The sequence below is a fragment of the Nylanderia fulva genome, unplaced genomic scaffold (assembly GCF_048542155.1).
Source record: "Nylanderia fulva isolate GAGA-0341 unplaced genomic scaffold, ASM4854215v1 Scaffold37, whole genome shotgun sequence".
Lineage (NCBI taxonomy): Eukaryota > Metazoa > Arthropoda > Insecta > Hymenoptera > Formicidae > Nylanderia > Nylanderia fulva.
In genome coordinates this window covers 1,978,788-2,002,395 of record NW_028190444.1, presented here as the reverse complement: position 1 = coordinate 2,002,395, position 23,608 = coordinate 1,978,788, and the positions used below count along the sequence as shown (strand labels likewise).

Here is a 23,608-nt window from a genome sequence, read left to right as displayed (position 1 = left end):
GCAGTAATAAGTATTTTGTATCAACGAGTTGTTGGTTTTCAGCCATTATAGTTTAGCCTGCAGCCTCAATAATATAAACAATAAAATTTTTGTTTTTAAGTTTCAAAATACATATCTAATATACATGAATTTATAAAAAAATTAATTGACAAAATGTACAACAGTTAAGTATACGTATATAATAAAATAATTGTCTATCCTATTATTTTATCCTGCTATTTATATACAATTTTAAAAGGTTAAAATGAAGCGATACAAAAGCGATTTAGATAATTTTTAATAAATTAGATTTAATTTTTATTTTTCAATATATAAGACATTTTCAAAATATCGACAATAAGAATATTATACATTATTTATACATACTACATACTTGATATATTTTTTTGTGTAGAAATTGTGGCAAAGTTTTTCTCTGATTTCCAAAAAGGTAAGTTTATTTCCAAGGTATTTCTAGTTTCTATTGCTTATTTTACAACTGTCAAATTGTTAATCTGTGCAATAACAGTTGCTTGATGCTATAAATTTAATTTGTCGAATTTTTATTATTATACATAATTTTAATTCGCCGAGTTTCTATTATATACATCATTTTAATGCGCTGAATTTCTATTATGCAAATAATTTTAATTCGTCAAATTTATATTATGTACATAATTTTCATTATGTATATAATTTTAATTTATTAAATTTCTATTATGTACATAATTTTAATTTGCCGAATTTCTATTTGTATTGTTTCAGAACTATTTTGTATAGATGTATCTTTTTATATATTTTTTCTCATTGTGTTTAGTTTAATCAAATATAATTACGTGCGCAAAACGAAGATATATTATTCTTTGATAATAATACTTTACAAATTGCAACGAATGTATAAAATGATTATTGCAATGCAGGCAAAGAAATATATTTATTAATTATGTGATTCATAAAAATCAATATTTTAATTTTAAAAACAAAAAAATAAAATTTTCTACAAGAATCTTTCTCGATCAAAATATCTGTGCTTCCATCTGATTAACCGTTTCATGCATGATATGCATCATTTATCCTTGTTTAACATTTGGTGAACAACAACGATAACTGATGCATTTTGCGCATCATGCATGAAACGGAATGTACTCTGATACATCCCACACGTTCATCATGTTACGCGGTTCGCGCGAGACTGATTCACAATTCACGTGCGGAGTATCGCGAGCGCGAAAACGGTGGACACATGACCAGTGGTCACGTTACCAGTTACTCACTGGTCACGTGACCTCTTCTTCGCACTCGTGATACCTCGTGCGAGAATCAGTTTCGCGCGAGCCGCGAAGCGTAACGTACGAATAGGGTGTAGGTCATAAATATAAAGAATATAAACATACATTTTCTATAAACATATATGTTTTACATAATATATATTAAAATTATTCGATTTACTGACAATGAGTAATTTGAATTCTTTACTGTAGATTGCGATCTAACCATCATATCTCTCTGGGTGTGTAATGTACATAACTTATACGTCCTTTTAGTCTCAAATTAAAATATTGGAATTCAAATTTTTAACTAGTTTACACTGATATTTTTAAAATTAAATAATAATATATTAAAATTGTTTATATGCAATATATACCGAAAATTAGTTCGAATTTGTATGTTTTCTACTACGAAAATAAACAGTTTATAATTTTATTTTTTATCATATATATTTTGGACATTACATTTTATATAACTTTACATCGCGTATTAATTATTTATGTCCAAATAAATTATTTTAGTATGTAAAATGTTTTTTTTTACGAAAATTTGTGAAAATTAATTGTGCCTGTATATAAATAAATTTATTAGAACAAATGTTTATTGAAAAATAATATATATATTTTTCTTGTTCATATACACATGTATGTCATTGTTATATCTTCCTTCTTCCCATCTTCAGTATTACATAGAAAATATGAAAATTTGAGAATAATTAATGAGTAATTATAATTATACATAAAAAACGTGCGGCAAAATGAAGCAGTTTAATATCACGTAATATTATACTTATATATAATATATATATATATATATATATATATATATATATATATTTATGTGTGTGTGTGTGTATGTGTGTTATTGTCGTAATTTTATAAAGTTATTAAATAGTGACAAAATTATAATTATGTCATCGCAAAAAAAAGAAAAAAGGAATTCTTGATACAAAGTATATTATTTTTATTATTGAGTGCTATTTCATTGATTTTAGAATAGAATGTTCTTTGTAATCACAAATAGTCATATGCCTTAATAATAAATAAGTTTGTGTGAAGTATATTTTATCCTTAAGGTATATTTTCGATTTAAAATCATTATATGGTAAAATAGTGATAAATACGTTTTAATACTTGTACATATAGAGAAAAATACTTATTATTATATACTTTGACTACGAATAAGATTAACACATAATGTATATATATATATATATATATATATATATATATATATATATATCATTGGTATGATACATATATACCTGTATTATTTCAATATTAGACTAAATTTACGAATTTTGAAAGCGTGTAACTTAAAATAAAGCAATTTTCTGATATTGACTTAATTTGATCGAAATTGGCTGATTCTCGATGTCAATTTCGATGTCGATGAGTTTTCGATGAATCGACGTTGAATCAACATCGATTCGATATCAGCATTTTCACGTCTTGCGGGTAAAGTTTCGTTAGCATTTCATTTAATACGTAATGCGTATTTTCAAATTTACAGAAATAGCGACCAATTTCGAAATTATCGATCCATTTCGGCGCTGCTAAAGTGAGTTTATCTAAGTTTAAAAATTGCAAATAAGAAACAATGTACGAAAAATGAAATAAATATAATTAACAAATTATAAAATAAAATTAATAAATGATTTATAAAAAGAAATATAATGTTTGTTGAATAAACAAATATATAATTTTCAATAAAACACGTTCAATATAATACTTATATAATATATTCACATCTTTATTTACGAAACATATTTTATTATTATCGGTAAGAATAATATAATTTGTTTGTTGCTCTCTAAATTGATAATTGTGACAATGATTCAACGGCAAGAAGTCTATTTCTATTGTATAATTTATTGTAGTCCATTTGTCGTTATTTAGATTGTGTGTCAAAATTTTATAACGTCTGTCTGTATGACGATCGTATCCGATTATGACGTCGTCGTAATTATTGCAATCATCACGATGTGTTACGATCATTCCTACCGCAAATTTTACGTCCTTTTGTCTAATGAATTGCTCTGTTTTTTTTAAACAAAGTTTTTTGATCTGAAAGTTTAATGTTATACTTTAATTTATCATTTTTGCCATTTAATTCTTAAACATACATTTATAGCAAATTTAATTACCTTTCAAATTTATTGAAATTTTTTACCTAATTGGCCAATACAATTTAATTTGAAACACTACGTTTCGACCCTTAGATACGGGTCCTTTTTAAGTGTAACTGCACAATAAAAATATACAATGATTAAGATATGAAACAATAATTTACAAAGTTGTTTTTAATTACAAACGAAGAAATTTGCGATATTATAAAAATAATGTACCTTTCAAGATGTTGATTCGACAGCAGTAAAATTACTAATGTTAAACCGGAGAGAGACAAGTAAATCAATTTAAGTCAAACGTTGAAAACACAATAATATCATTTTTTGGTGAAATTTGGTGGAAAATATTACGAACAAATTTTCGGCCGCCCGATGGGATCACTCTTATCACCAATATTGGCTGACTTGGTCATGGACGAGCTTGAAACACAATGTTTAAGCAAGTTAAACTATATACCGGTCTTTTACAGATACGTTGATGACATTTTTGCAATAGCACCGAAAACAAAAATTAATGAGATATCAACGATGTTTAATAATTACCACGAACGTCTAATGTTCACGCATGAGGTTGAAGTCAACGGATCTGTAAATTTCCTCGACGTTACTGTTGTAAAAGCGGAGGGGACATTGTTGACCAATTGGTACAGAAAACCCACTTTTTCTGGCAGATATATATTAATTTCCTTTCTAACCACCCTCTTCAGTACAAAATCAACACGATTAGAAGTTTAGTCGACAGAGCTTTATTACTCTCAAATGAATGCTTCCACACTGATAACATCAGAATTATTACGGATATTTTGGTCAACAATTGCTTCCCGAAACCTTTCATTAAACTACATATTGAGAAGAGAATGAAAACACTAAAACACCGTAGAGAATTTTTGATGGTTAATGACAATGGATTTAAAAAGTTTAATACGAGATCATTGTTACCGATACCGTATATAAAAAACTTGAGCGAAAATCTGAGTAATACGTTAAAAAAATGTGGCCTCGACATTGTTTATACTATCCCGAAAAAATTAAATAGATTAATCAAGAGAGGTAAAGATAAGATCAACCATATGAAAAGAACTGACGTTGTGCATCTGATAGAATGCAACGATTGCAATGCGACATATACAGGGCAAACAAAAAGACAATTAGCTACACGCGTATAAACGAACATTTTAAAAATATTAAACAACATTATAGCAATTTCAACGTAATTAGCAAACATCGTATAAAATATGACCATGATTTTAAATGGATGGAACCTAGGATTTTGCATTGCGAAAAACACAGAAGGAAAAGAGAATTAGCGGAGATGTTTTTTATTAAAAAATATAAGAATAACATATCAATTTACAAAGAGACACAGAAAATCTAAATCCTATTTATAATAAGTTGATCCACAATATATGATTGTCCATTTATTTATTTCGTTGTATTGTCGAACTTTGATATTTTTGTGTTTTTAACGTTTGACTTAAATTGATTTACTTGTCTCTTCCGGTTTAACATTAGTAATTTTACTGCTGTCGAATCAACATCTTGAAAGGTACATTATTTTTATATTATCGCAAATTTCTTCGTTAACAACTTTGTACATTATTGTTTTATATCTTAATCATTGTATATTTTTATTGTGCAGTTACACTTGAAAAGAACCCGTACCTAAGGGTCGAAACGTAGTGTTTCAAATTAAATTGTACTGGGCAGTTAGATCGAAAATTTCAATAAATTTGTATAGTTTTACTCATCACTGGCGACTTCATTATTTTATCGTTATTAATTACCTTTATTGTTAAATTATAAATAATAATAACTCATATGTATATAGCTGTACGTGCAAAGAGAAAAGAAAGAGAATTTTTTTATTACTATTATAATATATATTTTAATATATGCAGCGTGTATAGTGCAAACATACTTCAAAGTCACTTTTATGAAACGGATAAATTCTATTACGCTGCACAATCTGAGAAATGTTGTTAGTGGTATGTTAAATCCGCAACTTTTAGCATTATCTCGTTTCGCATATCACATCGTACTTTTGTATTGAAGCTTTCGCATTGTAAAAAATCTTTACATAATAAATGCTGCAACTTCCACCAATTTCGCATTGTAAAAAATCCTCACATAATAAATGCTGCAACTTCCACCAATCCGGTTTATTGACAAAACAATCCGGAAATTTCTCAAACATTAAACTAAAACATCTTTCATTTTCTGGATTAATCGTGCCACTGCAAAGCAAACAAATTACTTATCTATTATGCACACCTGTGTATATGTAGAAATATCTTTTAAAAGATTTAGATAATTCCAAATTTAATTTTATACTACTTACTATCTTGATTTTTAGTATATACAGGTACAGTAGGATAGATCTGATCGTTCACCGAATCCTATAATGTCGGAACGAAAACCAAGTCTTCTTGCCACGCTGTGATATATTATTATTAAAATCATTTCTTGTCCATATCTACTTTTTAGTACCTATGCCAAAAAATATAATAAATTAATAAAGGAATGACAGTATTTTTAATATATAAACAACCAAATGGCCATGCTAACAGTATGATTTTCTTCTTCTAACGCCACATATAGTTATAATATACATTATATAGCTTATTATCTACACACATGTATTCCAGATTTGTATCGTTTACTTTGCACGGTCGGAAATTTAATTTGCCAAATATGTATTCGTCGAATGCATCGATAATCTAAATTCCTTCCGCTTCATTCCAGTGATTATCGTCTATATTATTGTTTTCTTAATAAGAAAAAGTTTCAGCGGCCCGTATGAAAAAATATTATAAGGAAACTATAAAGAAAAATACTGGAAAACTACTGAGAGCAATATAGAAAAACTATTTAAACACTATTGAAAAATACGGGAATACTATTGTGTGCGTATTGCAACACTATTAAAAAACTATTGTAAACCTATTCGTGAAGTATAGTGTCATTCCCTGTAGTATTTTCGTCAAGAACTATTGAACAATTGTAACAAAACTATTTATGAATTATTCGAGCAAAATTTAATTATCTATTTCAGTGACAAAGAAATGAGACTGTAATCAGATTTAATATATTTGTATTTCACAAATATTATTACAATGCATGTGTAATAATATAATATAAAACATCTTGAAACATAACAGTATTATCAGTCAATTCTCGATTTATCACAGACAAAATGATAAGTTGTAATACAATTTATGATATTTAAAAAATAAATAGTTCTACTATTTATGTTTACAATACAATATTATTTATATTAAACACATACAAGAATATATAAATTTAAACTTATAAAGAATTTCACACTTATGATTAATATAATAAAAATATAATAAAAATATTGATTAATCAATTTCAACAGTACCGAAAGGCACAATATATAATTTATTTTCTTATCTAAAGAGTATTTTTATCAGAAAATCTATAAAATAACTTAATGTTTTCTGTTGTTTTTTGTAATAACTGCTCAACCAATAGTTTTTGAGACACTCATAAAATTATATGTAAAAAATTAAAAAAACATCTTTTAGTACAAAATTAAAAAAAAACATTTTGTTTAATAGGACCAATGCTAATTTCTTTTAAGTCATTAAAAATAAATTAACAGTACTTGCAGAGTAACTCGAGAAAAGTTATTTATTGTCATCTTCTTGGTTTCTTCTGCTTGCTCGAGGTGTAGCATTATTACATTTTTGTCTGACAGCTGCTTTAAAAAGTTTTTGAGTGTCTTTATTGCACTCAAATATTGAAAACACGTGTGCTGTAATAATAAAAAGTAATAATTTTTAGGGGAATTTTAAAAATATATTAATAAAATTAATATGTATAATATTGAAATTAACATGTATATTCTATTTTTGATTATAAAATATATGTGATATGTAATATTAAATCTATGAATTGCAAATTATTCATATATAAAACACAAAAGTTTTTCACTTGAGATTGTTACCTTCAATTGCCTCAAGACGTTTTGAATTTAAAGCTGGTTTAGGTGTTATATTTGCTCCTTTCATAGTATTGGCAATTTTTCCTGTCAAACTGGATGTTGCCAGTTCTTCTTTGGAAAAAACCACTGATAATAAATCGCATGTGTATTGCGAAATACTACTTCTATTACAATTTCGAAGACGACCAGCATTTACTAAAACACCTTTCCCACCGAGATTAATCATTTTTTCCTATAAATAAAAAAAATAAGTTAATTATTTCTATTAAACAAAAAGTGTATAACAAATATATGAAAATTATGCTTACATTGTTGAGAAGTTCTTTATTTGACGTCATTTCTATTATATTATTTGTAGCCTCACTATTATTTTTCTATAAATATATAACAAAAAAATTATATGAATTATATAATGTAAATTTAAATATGAATTATAAATTCTGTATAAACGTGAAAATATACATAATATTTTATACAATTTTACAACAGTATTATATACATGATGTGTTCTAAATCGGCCTAAGAGCCAAAGCACGAAAAATTAATTAATTAATTAATTTTTCGTGCTTTGGCTCTTAGGCCGATTTAGAACACATCATGTTTATATCTAGAGCCGATAAAAATATTTATTTCTGAGTATTATATACATTTTTTTAATTTATAATAAAATTTAATATTAATAATTATTAATAATATTAAATATTATTATATATTTTAATATTAATACAAATTAAATTTTTATTTAAACTTATTAATAATTTCTTATAAATAATAATAAATTAGAAAAATATTTCGTTACATATAAAATTGATTCCATTGAACAAAATAAAATATACGAAATTTTTAATTGTATAAAAAAAATTAATGATAGATTTTTTTAAAGATATTTTAATATATATATTTTTACCTTCGCAAATAAATCATTTTTGTATATTTTTTCTGTTGTGAGAAGTATGTCATTTTCCATCAAATTGTTTCCGTTGGAATCCGTAATTAAATCTATTTTATCATGTATTTTTTCTGTTTTAAGAAGTATGGTTTCCACCAAATTGTTTATTTTCGGCAAATCTAAAAATTAAATATAAAATTAGTTCTTTGTAACATATTTTTGCTTATGTAGTATGTAAAATAATATATAATTTCAAATAAGATACATACTTTCTATACAAGCAAGTGAAATACGTAGTGCCACATTTTCGTTTTTTAAGTCATTATTTTCTTTTTTCAAAGTTTTGTTCTCTTGTATAAAATGTTGCGACATTTTTGAAGAGCTGTCATCATCTGAAGATTGTTCGGACTCTATCTACATTAAAAAAAAATTCAAAATTAATGTTGGAATATTATATTACTTTTTTCAAATATAAATATAAAGAAAATTTACTATAGATACTTGTGTTTTACGTGTTTTCAATTCTTTCCATAATTTTGAAGATTTGGTTTCAATGTTCATCTCTTTTTTTTTGTATTTCTATTTTTAGAGAAAATAAAGATTTATATATATTAAGAACACAAGTAATATAAATAATAAGAAAAGAATTTATAAAATTTAGTGAACGTAACAACCTTTTTTCTCTGACTATCCTCTGGCTCTTCATCATCGCTCCATTGTTTCTTACACATTGATTTTCTTTCCTCTTTAGTTGCTTCTAAAATTCCATATATTTCCAAATTGTCTCGTTGTTGGCACATTTTGGTCCATTCTTAAATTTTGAAATAAAAATAGTATAATGCTATAAAGCTATAATGCTATAAGTATAAATTATAATTGATTTTAAAAATATCTTGTTATATACAGTGCTGGACAAAATAAATCATACACTTTATAATAAATTGAATTTGTAAGTGTAACTATTTTTTTAACAATATTGAATAATTTTTTTACAATAAAAATTAAAAACAATTTTGTTATTTCATATTTCCTTTATTTAAATACTTTGAAATGCTTTGATTTTTCTGTACCTAATAATCCATTTGCTTGTTAAAAAACAGTTACACTAACAAATTCAATTTATTGTAAAGTGTATGATTTAATTTGTCCAGCACTGTATATGTATATTAGTTATATATGTATATACATACCACCAAAAGAAAGTATCCTTGCTACAACTGTCTTCCATTCACATGTTTTCACTCTTTTTTTCATTATCAACGCTGGTGCAATGTCACAATTAGGCCATTTTATTTTTACTTCACTTTTCTTTTCGATTATATCTAAGTATTTTTTTTCTCCACTTATTTTATCTTGCAACCAATCTTGATAACCGACAGCAATTTTTTTATCTTCGTTAACAAATTCCAACAAAAGACATTTGTTATTATCCATTTCCTTTTCTCAACTTGGCTTTGCCTCTTGCTTATTGTTATGGCTAAATTTGTCAGTTTGATGGTGTATTATTGTCGCTCTCGTTCACACTTCCTCTTATATTTATGTATAACACTGATTCAAAAAATCGTTAACAATGCGTGTGATACGCTCTTCCTCAGGAATATGAGTGACGCACTAGGGTATCGATTCTGTAACTTTTTCTAAAGTGAAAACGTGAAAAGTGAAAAATTTCCACCAATCGCATATCGATTTCATTTTAAATTCAATTTGTGATTGGCGGAAATTTTTCACTTTTCACATTTTTACTTTAGAAGAAATTACAGAATCGATACCTAGATCTTGCTTGAGATTGAATGGCGCCCAAATAAAACGCGCTAAAATAATAACTGACACTGTCCGCTGTCAGACATAGACATAAGGTGCGTTCCGTTTTACGCATATGCGCGCATTTTCTATAGTACATGTGACGTATATTATAGATAAATGCGCGCATATGCGTGAAACGGAACGCACCTATAGGAGGAGATATACATATGTGTACGCATGTGCGGTTTAACGGTATCTGATTCAACTTCTTCTTTGTTGCGTACCCCCTCCACATGCTCTGATAGCGGGCAGTAGGCAGCGGGCAGAAATATTGTAGCCATCTTATTTTTTACGACATTGGTTTAATGCATCGCTCGAATGGAGATTAAGTTGTTCGTATTTTTGAGAAAGAGTATCGTATACATTACAATAGATTGTGAAATTTTGGTCGGTGTTTACACAAATGTAAAATAAAGTAAACGAGTGATAATATACGGAACATACATATTTTGCTGAAATATTAAGCAACAAGTTGAGGAACTATTGCACACAAAAAATAGAAAGGAACGTCTATGTATTTATAAATAATGGCAAAAGGAAAAAGAGGACCTTATAAAAGATATCTAACAGACGACTCTGAAGAAATTCCCACAACAACAAAATATTCTCGCGTAGTAAGAGCAAAAGAACAGAAAATAGCGACACAGGTAGTCATATTTTTCTTTTTCTATTTGCTTTATATAAAGTGATCTAAACATCAGGATATCGATCATGTAAGATAAGTAAAAACTTGGTTTAGAGTGAAAACGTGAAAAGTGAATATTTTCATTGTGGAAATCAAGGCGTGATTGATGGAATCGCTGAGAAATTTTTCACTTTTCACATTTGTACATATTTATATATAATTTGTAGATGGAAATGTACCTTAATGAAGAAATTAATTCGTGTGAACAAAGTGATATGACAATTGAAGAGCATTCTTTCCAAGAATCTTTTGAAGAAGTAAACATGATTCACAATACTGAATGTAACAATGAAAATAAAAGTAGTGAATCTGAAGAAGACAGAGATGAACAGGATTATTTAGCTGAAGATGGAAATGAACACTATTACTTATCTGAAGATGAAGATGAACATGATTATTCTTTTAAAGATGAAGATGAATATTATTCTGATAATTTTTTTGAAGATGGAAATGATTGTTATACTTCTAACAATGAAAATGACAATAATGAAATTAATTTTTATAGCGATAATGGAGAGATTTATGAAAATAATAATTCTGATAATGAAGAAAATGAAAATCAAGAATATCAAAAACATTTGCAGGTAATTTTACAATACAAAGCAAAGTTCAAATTTTACATATCAGATGTGTGCAAAAGTGAGAAAAATGAACATTTTTTAAAAAACATTCTTTTCTTTAAAAAGTATTCCTTTTTTCAATACATGTGGTATATAAAATCAGAACTTAACTATGTTATATTTATGGCAAGTTTTTTAATTCATCGATTATTGTAAAAATTTTTAAATTTTATTTGTTCAGTTTGATACCTTCTACCTGTATAGAATCAAAAATATGATTATTAGCGGATACCATGTATATATGTATATACATATATATATATACATATACTTATATATATGTATATAAAAATAGACTATGTATATACATAAGCATATATTATTTTCTTGCAGAAACACATTGAATTTCCCATATATGAAGGATGTGATTTAAGTAAAGAGGAAAGCCAATTATTACTAATGAGTTTGGCAGTTAAAAACAAATTGACTGACACCGGATTGCAAGCTTTACTTCAAATTATTGATTGCCATTTGCCATTTAAAGTGCATCACTCAAAGTATCATTTTCTACAGTTCTTTCCAAAGGTGATTTCTTGTAAATATTATTTTTGTCCAACGTGTTTTACTATATTGACATTTCATCATGATATTATTATTGAATGTAATAATTGTAAAGAACGTTACGAACAAATCCAATTACAAAAAAATTTTAATTTTTTTTATCATTTTCCATTAAAACCGCAGTTGATTGAATTATTAAATTCTAAATTATTTACACAATGTAGAAAAACTTGTCCCATTGAAAGTGATATCGTAGATGGAACACTTTATCGTCATTTAAAAGAACAAAATGTTATATGTGACAACGATATTACTATTCAATGGAATACAGATGGTGTAGAAATATTTAATTCATCCATGTACAATATATGGCCCATTCAAGTATGTATAAATGAATTACCATACCGACTTAGAAGAGAAAATATTTTGCTTTGTGGATTATGGTTTTATAAGAAAAAACCACCAATGGATTTGTTCTTGCGTCCATTCATAGATGAACTTTTGGAATTACAAACCAACGGGTTTTGGTGTGCCACACTTGAACACAAAGAACCTATACACATAAAAGTTTATGCACTTCTCGCAAGTGTAGATACAGTAGCTAGACCACTTATTCAAAACATAAAACAATTTAATGGTATATATGGATGTTCCTATTGTCTCCATAAAGGGGAACAAATTTCAATCAGAAGAGGTCAGATACGTATATATTCTGGTGATAAAAAAGCAATGCGAAGGATGAAGCAGCATTATAAATACGTTGAGAAAGCTATTAATGAAGGAAGACCAATAAAAGGTGTTAAAGGACCTTCAATAGTAATGTTTTTATCTACTTTTCATATTATTCATTCTTTTCCACCAGAATATATGCATTCAGTTTTATTAGGTGTCACAAAATTATTTGGAACATTGTGGTTTGACTCAGCTAATAGTAATAAAGATTGGTATTTAGGTTTAAGAGTGAGTGAATTTAATAATAAATTATTGGCTATACGGCCTCCATGTGAAATTACAAGAACGCCACAATCCATAAAAAATAAAAAATGGAAGGCAAACGAATGGAAATCTTTTTTATTATATTATTCGCTCATTTGCTTGATTGATATAATGCCACGGAAATATGTTAAACATTGGTTACTGTTTGTATATAGCATTTATATATTTTCCAAAACAAAATTTACAGACAATGAGTTTGATAAAGCGGAAAAAGCACTTCATCAATTTGTTTTAAATATCGAGTTACTTTATGGAAAAGAAAACATGAAATATAATGTACATATGATGCTACATATGCCAGACTATGTAAGAAAATACGGTGCTGTATGGGCATGGTCAGCATTTCCATTTGAGCATTTTAATGGTATAATAGCAAAAATGTTTCATGGAAGTCAATACGTGCCATCACAAATTTGTAAAATTTATTCCAGAATAAGATATATAAAAAAAAATTCAGAAATCTTTAGTAAGCCTAATTGTAGTAAAGAAGGAAAAAAATTGTTTAAAAACATTATGAAAGAAACTAAAATTATAAAATGTATAAGATATGGAGATGACTTGAGAATATTTGGAAAACCTGCAGATATAACTTTATCATTGTCTCAAAAATTGTTGGTTGAGCAGTTATTACAAGAAACAATAACAGAAAACGTTAAGTTATTTTATAGATTTTCTTATAAAAATACTTTTTATCATAGTTACAAATATTCTCGTCTTATTAAAAGAAACAATAGCACAGTGATATTACATAATGGAAAATTAATGCTAATTTCAGGTCTAATTTTAATTAATATACTAGAAACAACACACTATATTGTCCTTGGTAAAAAATTTCAAATATTAGACGAAGAACTTTGTAAGCACAAAGGTATATCAACGAAAATGTTTTCATTTATAGCACGAGAAACAAATAATGATATTATTTGTTTTCCTTCAGACTTTGATAAAAAGTGTTGTAGTATATTTTATAAAGAAGATAAATTATATATTGTGCCTTTGGTAAATACTGTAGAAATTGATTAATCAATATTTTTATTATTTTAATCATAAGTGTGAAATTCTTTATAAGTTTAAATTTATATATTCTTGTATGTGTTTAATATAAATAATATTGTATTGTAAACATAAATAGTAGAACTATTTATTTTTTAAATATCATAAATTGTATTACAACTTATCATTTTGTCTGTGATAAATCGAGAATTGACTGATAATACTGTTATGTTTCAAGATGTTTTATATTATATTATTACACATGCATTGTAATAATATTTGTGAAATACAAATATATTAAATCTGATTACAGTCTCATTTCTTTGTCACTGAAATAGATAATTAAATTTTGCTCGAATAATTCATAAATAGTTTTGTTACAATTGTTCAATAGTTCTTGACGAAAATACTACAGGGAATGACACTATACTTCACGAATAGGTTTACAATAGTTTTTTAATAGTGTTGCAATACGCACACAATAGTATTCCCGTATTTTTCAATAGTGTTTAAATAGTTTTTCTATATTGCTCTCAGTAGTTTTCCAGTATTTTTCTTTATAGTTTCCTTATAATATTTTTTCATACGGGGGACGTCGAAAATATCGAATGATCTGGATGTTTTTTTTTCAGATAGTTTTGTACCTCTAGTGCGATATGATCCTAAGATTCTACTACGTACGCGTAAGTTACATCCTTTTGAATTTGTAAAGTTTGCGCTACATTAATGGCAGTCTATTCCATAAGCCACGCTCTCTGAAATAAGAAATTTGTGCAATCTTAATTTTATATTATATTTCGATATAAAGTTAAATAGTTTCTCGCGATAATATCTTTCAGTTAAATAGCAATCAATTCTTCTGAAAAATTTACATATTAAAACTGTGCAAGAACATAATCTATAAAGATGTTAGCACTATAAGATATATTAAGAATCTTACCGTGGAGAATGTGCAAGCTTTTTAGCTCATCATTGTAAAAAGAAAATTGGGAGAATTTTTGATTATAATAAAATACTTCTTCATAATTATGTATGACTAAATAATGATCATATATAGGAATTATAATATATGTTCAAAATTCACACAACTATCGATTGATACTTTGTGACAATGCATATATCTCATTTGTGACACGTATTTTCGGAATTGTCTTGTATATCTGATACCCAATTCTATAAAGTTCATAATTTGTTTCTTAGATTTGTATTCTTCATGATCTTTAGTCTTAGACAATATGTCACAATATCTTTTTAAAAAAGACCATCTAAAATTGAAACAAAAAATGATTTAATAAAGTTTTCAAATAATATTAAGAGTTCTTGCAGCATCATTAATCGCGAAATTCAGAGGTATATATTTTTAAAATAATTATAATTTTCTTATTTAATTTTTACATATTATATTCTTTATTTAGGATACTTCACAAATTATTCAGTTAATTGATATAATTTTATAATATTACAATTATATAAAAAGTACTTTTTTTATTTATATTTCATCAATTATACATTTGTATGCTATATTTCTAATTTCTAATTATATTATAGCTATTCATTACAAATAGTAAGAATCTTCTCTCGACCGTACTGGCAAATATTATTTATGCAATCACAACGTTTCGACCCTTTTTTGAGTCCTTATCATGTGATTTGTAAAAATAAAAATTAAATTATAATTTTAAAATGTCAAGAACGAACATAGTGTCGGTTTGACAACACGTCAAAACTCTCAGACGAGTTATTAGAGTTTGTTTGTTTTAATAAATTAATGTATATTGATTTTGTTATTAAATTTGAAATATAGAAATATATATATATATATATATATATATATTTATAAAATTTATTAAATATCCCGAAAAGTATCATACTTCATTATTTAATTCCATATATGTTAATGATTACGGATTGAAAATAAAAGAAAAGTAATAAATAGATTGGATGACGATTTTCGAATATATATGATTTATAATTATAGAAAATCCATATAAAATCGTTATATTTCTACAAAAAAAATATTATATAGACAACACATACGCGCGCGTCATTGTCCAATTTTTTTTAATTATATTTAATTTTGTTTTTTAACAATAACTGTTAACCAAATGTAACTCACAATGCATATCTAATCGTTGCATCGCCGCAGAACAAAGTACAATATTTACGAGAATCGACTTGATTTGCCTTTTTTAGAAAATGATTATTTCATAGATTCTCTTTATTCTACTCTCTATTTTATTATATTATACTTTTTATATTTGTAATTTTATAAATAAAATTTTCAAATATTACAATGATGCAATGTTCGAACTATTCATGAAAATTTACAAACAAGAAATTACCATTGAGAAAATTTCTTTTTCATATACTTTGTATAACTGGCTGTGTAACGAAATTGTTTGCAGACGCATCGAAAATTAATGATATTCTCGATGGTGATATCCTTGTAGCCGAGAATGGTGGATATCAATTCCTCTGGTAAGGATATTATCGTTGCCATTATGACAAAAATTTGTTAAAAATCACTATAAAAAATTATATAAACTAAAGTAATTGCAACAAATTATTCGCGAATAATTTAATATAATAACTGGCAGCTTCTAAAGACATTAAATTTTAGACTGCACAACACGTGTTCGAAGTTAACGCTGCGCACGTTGTCCACTCTTTGTCCATTATTTTTCTCAAATATCTATACCTGAGGTGCTAAAGTAGTCCCTTTCGTCCTGCATTATCTTGTGATGTGCCATACGTAAAAGAGAGAAACAAAATAGTGTCCGGTAATTAACGGAGCAATGATTAAGGGCGGATTCTCAGGCCAATTTGGAGACGATTTTTCCTTAGCAAAAATGTTGAAAAGTCAATAATTTTCGAGTTATAAGCAATTGAAAAAAATGGATTTTTTTAAATTCAAACGTTTTGGAGTTAAAAGTCTAACATAATTACATTCTTCAGGTAAAGTTTACTATAATAAAATTTTAATTTGAGGCTTAGTTATATAGATACATAATGACAAATATTGGAAAGTTGTAAAAAATGAACCTTTTTCGACATTTTCGCTGAGGAAAAATCGTTCTTAAATCGACCAAAGAATCCACTTGTAATCGTTGGTCCGTTAGTTACCGAACACCCTGTATATTGATGGAAACTCTATTGTGCCACTTTCACAATGAGCCTGTCAGAAGGAAGAAGACAGAGAATCACAGAGAACAGCATTAAATTAACGCGTAAAAGTGCGTAGCGAATATATAAATAAATCATCTTTTAAATTATGCTTCTCTTTAAAGCTTGCACGAAGACATACATTAAATATTCCATAAGATTTTCAATTTTTCAAACAAAATAAAGTAATTTTTATTTTATATATTCTTTACAGAAATACAATTTTTTTATTTTGTGAATTTTTTTTTAATGTATTCCCTGCTACCCTTTTTTCGTGTTAATTTAATATTATTCTGTAATACTCTGTTTTCTTCTGTCTTGAGAGTTTATTGTAAAATAAAAATGGATCAATAGAATTTCCAACGATACATTTTTTTTCTCTTTTCTCTTTTCTTATGGTGTGCATCACGTGACAACGTGCACGACGGGAGGAAGCATTCTTTAGGTTTTCAGGTAGAGAGTTCAGAGAAGAGTGGACAAAGCATGAACAACGTTCGTAGCATTCACATCGAACACGTGTTATGCGAATTGAAATTTTTAATAATTATACGCGAATAATTTGTTGCAGTTACTTCGATTTATATAATTTTCTATAGTGATCTTTCTCGAATTTTTGTCATAATGGCAACGATAACATCCTTACCAGAGGAATTGATACCCATCATTCTCAGCTACAAGGATATCACCATCGAGGATATCAATAATTTCCGATGCGTCTGCCAACAATTTCGTTATGCAGCCAGCTATTCAAAGTATATGGAAAAGAAATTTTCTCAAAGGTAATTTTTTGTTGTTTGTATATTTTACATGCATAGATCAAACATTGCATCATCAGTTTTGTATATTTGAAAGTTTTATCTTAAAAATTACAAATATAAAGAATATAATAAAATACAAAGTAGAATGAAACAGAATCTATTAAATAATCATTTTCTATGAAGGCAATTCAAGATGATTCTCGTAAATATTGTACCTTCTTTTTGCGACTATGTGACGATTAGATATGTGTCCCGATTTGCATTGTGAGTTACATTTGCTTAACAATTACTGTTTCAAATCAAAATATGTATGTATTATCTATATGGTATTATTGTGTTGTAGAAATATAACGATTTTCTATAAATATGCATTTTTTATAATTTTGGATTTTATACATTCGAAAATCGTCGTCCAATCTATTTATTACTTTTTTTTCATTTTCAATCCGTAATCATTAACAAATGGAATCAAATAATAAAGTGTGATAATTTTCGGGATATTTAATAAATTTTCGAGATATTAAATATATATTTCGATATATTCAAAATTTAATAAGAAAATCAATATACATATATTAAAACAAATAGTTAGAAAGACTCTAATGAACAATGGCTATTAAGTGAGTTTACTTAAAAAAAATTCTTATTTTATTAAATACTATTCATCTCATAATTTTTCGAATTCAAAAAGTACACACTTTTAGATTATTTTTCTCATTGTAAACAGTCTCCATTGCGTTTAATAAAAACGTTCCACTGGATAATCTTATATATTCAAGAAATAAGGCGATAAAGAGTATTTAAGGTTTTTAGTTGACACATTTAATAAAATCGAACGCGTAAAAAACGCTTTAATGAGAGATAAGACGCAGAAAATGGAATTAACGTGTATAGTTATATATTTAAAATTTTTGCTTTAATTCTTGTCCATTTTAGCTTCTCACACATAACATAATTTTTCTAAATACATTATACAAGAAAATAATATTTTTAAGTAATTAAAAAATTTTATTAAAAACACATGCAAACGGTGGTTTTCCGTCCATTTTCATAACGTAATGAATAAATGTAATATAATATAATTAGAAATTATAATATAGCATACAAGTGTATAATATGATGAAACATAAATAAAAAAGAATACTTTTTATAATTGTGATATTATCAATATAATATATTAATTAACTAAATAAGTTGTAAAATATCCTAAATAAATAAAATATGTAAGAATCAAATAAAAAATTATAATTAATTTAAAAATATATTGCTCTGAATTTTGATTAATGATGCTGCAATAGAACTCTTAATATTATTTGAAAACTTTATTAAATCATTTTTTGTTTCAAATTTAGATGGCCTTTTTTAAAAAAATATGTTGACATATTGTCTATAACTGAAGATCATGAAGAATACAAATCTAAGAAACAAATTATGAACTTTATAGAATTGGGTATCAATTATACGAGACATTTCCGAAAATACGTGTCTCAAATGAAATATATGCATTATCACAATGAATCAATCGATAATTGTGTGCAATTCGCACATATATTTCCTTTTAATCCCTTTGAAAGAAGTAATTCTGAAGAAGACATGTATTGTGATCGAGAATTCTCCATATTTTTTTTTTACAACGATGAGCTTAAAAGCTTGCTTACACATTCTTCACGGTAGGATTCTTAATACATCTTATAGTGCTAAAATCTTTATAAATTATGTTCTTGCACAGTTAATAATATGTAAATTTTTCAGAAGAACTAATTGCGATTTAACCAAAAGATATTATTACGAGAAACTATTTAACTATGTAAAGAATTCTATTATAAAATTAGAGTTGCGTAAATTTTCGACTTTATCTAATAAAGCGCAGCATTTCGAATGGATTGCTTTTAATGTAGTACAAACTTTACAAATCCGAAAGGATGTAACGTACGCTTACGTAGTAGAATCTTTGGATAATATCGCATTAGAGGTACAAAATTATCTGAAAAAAGAGCATCCAGATCATTCGATATTTTCGACGTCCGCTGAAACTTTTTCTTATTGGAAAAACAATAATATAGACGATAATCACTGGAACGAAGCGGAAGGAATTCAGATTATCGATGCATTCGACGAATACATATTTGGCAAATTAAATTTCCGACCGTGCAAAGTAGACGATACAAATCTGGAATACATGTGTATAGATAATGTAAGTTATATAATGTATATTATAACTATATGTGGCGTCAGAAGAAGAAAATCGCCTTGTGAGCATGGCAGTTTAGTTGTTTATATATTAAAAATACTGTCATTCTCTCATTATATTATTGTATTTTCTGGCATAGGTACTAAAAAGTAGATATGGACAACAAATAATTTTATTAATAATATATCAAAGCGTGGCAAGAAGACTTGGTCTACGTTCCGACATTGTGGCATTTGGTGATCGATTTGAACTATCTCACTATATATATTGGAAATCCAGATAGTAAGTAGTATACAATTAAATATGGAATTATCGAAATCTTTTAAAAGATATTTCTACATGTACACAGGTGTGCATAATAGATAAATATATTGTTTGCTTTACAGTGGCACGATTAATCCGAGAAATGAAAGATGTTATAGTTTAATTTTTGGGAAATTCCAAAATTGTCGTGTCAATAAACTACGGTATCGAGAGTGGCTGTATTTTAATCGTAATAATCCTTTACCATCTGAAAGCTTTGGTCGAGTATCACCATGTGAACTGCGATACAAGATACTGCTAAGAGTTGCGGATTTGACATACCACTATAACAATATTTTTCAGAATAGGCAGCGTAATAAAATTTATTCATTTCATACAAGTAACTTTGAAGTATGTATGCACTATACACACCGCATATATTAAAATATGTTATAATAGTAATATAAAATTCTCTCTCCTTTCTCTTTGACACGTACAGTTATATACATATGAATTATAATTATTTATAATTTAACAATAAGAGTAATTAAATATGCTATAAATATATATTTAAGAATTAAATGGCAAGATATATAAATTAAAGTGTAACATTAAATTTTCAGATCAAAGTAATTTCTTTAAAAAGGACAAAGCAATTCATTAGAACAAAAGACGTAAAATTTGCGGTAGGAATGATCGTAACACATCGTGATGATTACAATAATTGCGACGGCGTCATAATCGGATGGGATCGTCATACAGACAGACGTTATGAATTTTTGACACGTAATTTCAATAGCTCCAGATGGCGAAATGATTCAATACAAATAGACTACTTGCCTTTGCATCATTGTGACAATTATCAATTTACAAAGCAGCAAACAAATTATATTATTCTTACCAATGATAATAAAATATGTTACACAAATGAAGGTATGAATACATTATATATCATATTGAATGTGTTTTATTGAAAATTATATATTTTTCTATGAACATGTTATTTCTTATTATAATTCGATTTTTTATTGATTTCACAGTTATTAATTACATTTTATTTATTAACTTGTTTATTATTTATTTTACTTTTCGTACAATGTTTCTTATTTGCATTTTTTAATTTTAGGTAATCTCACTTTAGCAGCGCCGAAATGTATCGATAATTCCGAAATTGGTCGCTATTTTTGTAAATTCGAAAATACGCATTACGTACCAAATGAAATGCTAACGAAACTTTACCCGGAAGACTCCGCTGTAATTACATAGAGGACAAAATCTGCGAATTAATATTATGACTAACATTATGCAATATTTAGAAAAAAAAATTTAAGAAATTTTATATTTTAAGACTAAATATTATAAAGTAGAAACTATGACATTATTATAGTGTAAATTCTGTTACTATATAAAATTTATATAAGCTTTATAAAATCACGCTAATTTACTTTTTTTATGTATTATATTATAGATTATAGATTATAGAGCAAGAAAAGCGTGCGCTACGCATGCGCCATTTCTCAATTTTATATTAACTTTTACTCTCTCTCTCTCTCTTTAATACTTTCGAACTTGTCAAAAATACAATTTACCTATAACATTAGTTATATTTTTTTAGTATTAATTTTATTATTCTAAATATCGGTTTAATTTCTTCTAATATTAGTTTTATTTTTTATTATATTAGTATTATAATTCTAATATTATTTATTTTTATGAAAAATGATCTTTTTGTTCTGATTCAGAGTTTAAATAATAATAAGTAATAGATCGTCGGGAAACGACTACTGTGTGTCTTGAATATGCAAACTTATTTGTTTTGCTACCACATGTTCGATAACTCGCCTTGGACTAAATTCCATTTCAGATAAGAGTACAGAATGCAAGGGAAACGTAGGTAGAAGTGCGAGCTCGACAAGTAATAAACTATTTCTTAGATTTTCAGATATACACGTCTTAACTCGTTTAATAATGGCAGTAATAGGTATTTTGTATCAACGAGTTGTTGGTTTTCAGCCATTATAGTTCAGCCTGCAGCTGTATTTCGGAGCTTCCCTCTTTTTCAATGCTGTATAATGATAACTAATCGACTATATTCAATAATATAAACAATAAAATTTCTGTTTTTAAGTTCCAATATACATATTTAATATACATGATATAAAAAAATTAATTGACATAATCTACAGCAGTTAAGTATACATATATAATAAAATATTATCTATACTATTATTCTATCCTGCTATTTATATACAATTTTAATAGGTTAAAATAAAGCGATACAAAAGCGATTGAGATAATTTTTATTAAATTAGATTTAATTTTTATTTTCCAATATAAAAGACATCTTCAAAATATCGACAATAAGAATATTATACATAATTTATACATACTACATACTTGATATATTTTTTTATGTAGAAATTGTGGCAAAGTTTTTCTCCGATTTTTAAAAAGGTAAGTTTATTTCCAAAGTATTTCTAGTTTCTATTGTTTATTTTACAACTGTCAAATTGTTTATCTTTGCAATAACAGTTGCTTGATGCTATAAATTTAATTTGTCGAATTTATATTATTATACATAATTTTAATTCGCCGAGTTTCTATTATATACATCATTTTAATTCGCTGAATTTCTATTATGCAAATAATTTTAATTTGTCGAATTTATATTATGTACATAATTTTAATTTGCCGAATTTCTATTTGTATTGTTTCAGAACTATTTTGTATAAATGTATCTTTTTATATATTTTTTTTTCATTTTGTTTAGTTTAATCAAATATAATTACGTGCGCAAAACGAAGATATATTATTCTTTAATAATAATACCTTACAAATTGCAACGCATGTATAAAATGATTATTGCAATGCAGGCATAGAAATATATTTATTAATCATGTGATTCATACTATACTGACAATGAGTAATTCAAATTCTTTACTGTAGTATGCGATCTAACCATCATTTCACTCTGGGTGTGTAATGTACACAACTTATACGTTCCTCTAGTCTCAAACTAAAATATTAAAATTCAAATTTTTAACTAGTTTACACTGATATTATTAAAATTAAATAATAATTTATCAAAATTGTTTATATGCAATATTTACCAAAAATGAGTTTCAATTTGTATGTTTTCTACTACGAAAATAAACAGTTTATAATTTTGTTTTATTTCTTATTATATATATTTTGAACGACATTACATTTTATATAATTTTACATCGCGTATTAATTATTTATGTCCATATAAATTATTTTAGTATGTAAAATGTTTTTTTTACGATAATTTGTGAAAATTAATTGTGCCATTATATAAATAAATTTATTATAACAAATGTTTATTGAAAAATAATATATATATTTTTCTTGTTCATATACACATGTATGTCATTGTTATATCTTCCGCCTTCCTATCTTCAGC

General features: G+C 26.3%; 3 protein-coding genes across 11 annotated transcripts; 2 read left to right on the top strand and 1 right to left on the bottom strand.

Annotated features, from left to right (window-relative positions):
* Positions 1 to 6,251: 6,251 nt before the first annotated feature.
* Positions 6,252 to 11,102, bottom strand: LOC114944929 (uncharacterized). Of its 5 annotated transcripts, none has more exons than XM_029320989.2 (9): positions 10,002 to 11,102; positions 9,423 to 9,863; positions 8,907 to 9,043; positions 8,725 to 8,811; positions 8,502 to 8,646; positions 8,251 to 8,411; positions 7,652 to 7,717; positions 7,347 to 7,575; positions 6,252 to 7,154 (listed from the first exon to the last, which is right to left on the bottom strand). In XM_029320989.2, the coding sequence occupies exons 2-9, from the start codon at positions 9,664 to 9,666 to the stop codon at positions 7,027 to 7,029; spliced, it is 1,197 nt and encodes a 398-aa protein (XP_029176822.1). In that variant the 5' UTR covers positions 9,667 to 9,863; positions 10,002 to 11,102; the 3' UTR covers positions 6,252 to 7,026. The 5 variants fall into 5 exon arrangements, with proteins under 5 accessions (XP_029176822.1, XP_029176821.1, XP_029176824.1 ...); XM_029320988.2 differs by having other exon boundaries at positions 9,423 to 9,857; XM_029320991.2 differs by having other exon boundaries at positions 9,423 to 9,843.
* On the top strand, positions 9,914 to 14,495 carry LOC114944928 (uncharacterized). Of its 5 annotated transcripts, none has more exons than XM_029320985.2 (4): positions 9,914 to 10,088; positions 10,281 to 10,682; positions 10,888 to 11,304; positions 11,674 to 14,137. In XM_029320985.2, the coding sequence occupies exons 2-4, from the start codon at positions 10,563 to 10,565 to the stop codon at positions 13,858 to 13,860; spliced, it is 2,724 nt and encodes a 907-aa protein (XP_029176818.1). In that variant the 5' UTR covers positions 9,914 to 10,088; positions 10,281 to 10,562; the 3' UTR covers positions 13,861 to 14,137. The 5 variants fall into 5 exon arrangements, with proteins under 5 accessions (XP_029176818.1, XP_085341619.1, XP_029176820.1 ...); XM_085485493.1 differs by lacking the exon at positions 9,914 to 10,088 and having other exon boundaries at positions 10,115 to 10,682; positions 11,674 to 12,222; positions 12,335 to 12,481; XM_029320987.2 differs by lacking the exon at positions 9,914 to 10,088 and adding an exon at positions 14,463 to 14,495 and having other exon boundaries at positions 10,117 to 10,682; positions 11,674 to 11,865.
* Positions 14,496 to 16,318: 1,823 nt separating this feature from the next.
* Positions 16,319 to 22,281, top strand: LOC114944935 (F-box only protein 21-like). The gene is made up of 7 exons (XM_029320996.2): positions 16,319 to 17,771; positions 19,103 to 19,420; positions 19,503 to 19,944; positions 20,081 to 20,223; positions 20,328 to 20,595; positions 20,808 to 21,117; positions 21,311 to 22,281. The coding sequence occupies exons 1-7, from the start codon at positions 17,614 to 17,616 to the stop codon at positions 21,448 to 21,450; spliced, it is 1,779 nt and encodes a 592-aa protein (XP_029176829.2). The 5' UTR covers positions 16,319 to 17,613; the 3' UTR covers positions 21,451 to 22,281.
* The last annotated feature ends 1,327 nt before the right edge of the window (positions 22,282 to 23,608 follow it).

Bases quoted from the DNA above. Each gene is read 5' to 3' on its own strand.
- LOC114944928 (XM_029320985.2), top strand. From the start codon at position 10,563: ATGGCAAAAGGAAAAAGAGGACCTTATAAAAGATATCTAACAGACGAC. The intron at 10,683-10,887 runs GTAGTCATATTT...TATAATTTGTAG, and splicing joins AACAGAAAATAGCGACACAG to ATGGAAATGTACCTTAATGA. The intron at 11,305-11,673 runs GTAATTTTACAA...ATTTTCTTGCAG, and splicing joins AATATCAAAAACATTTGCAG to AAACACATTGAATTTCCCAT.
- LOC114944935 (XM_029320996.2), top strand. From the start codon at position 17,614: ATGGCAACGATAACATCCTTACCAGAGGAATTGATACCCATCATTCTC. The intron at 17,772-19,102 runs GTAATTTTTTGT...TTTCAAATTTAG, and splicing joins GAAAAGAAATTTTCTCAAAG to ATGGCCTTTTTTAAAAAAAT. The intron at 19,945-20,080 runs GTAAGTTATATA...TTTCTGGCATAG, and splicing joins AATACATGTGTATAGATAAT to GTACTAAAAAGTAGATATGG.
- LOC114944929 (XM_029320989.2), bottom strand. From the start codon at position 9,666: ATGGATAATAACAAATGTCTTTTGTTGGAATTTGTTAACGAAGATAAA. The intron at 8,412-8,501 runs GTATGTATCTTA...TTTAATTTTTAG, and splicing joins TTCACTTGCTTGTATAGAAA to ATTTGCCGAAAATAAACAAT. The intron at 7,576-7,651 runs GTAAGCATAATT...TTTTATTTATAG, and splicing joins ATAAAGAACTTCTCAACAAT to GAAAAAATGATTAATCTCGG.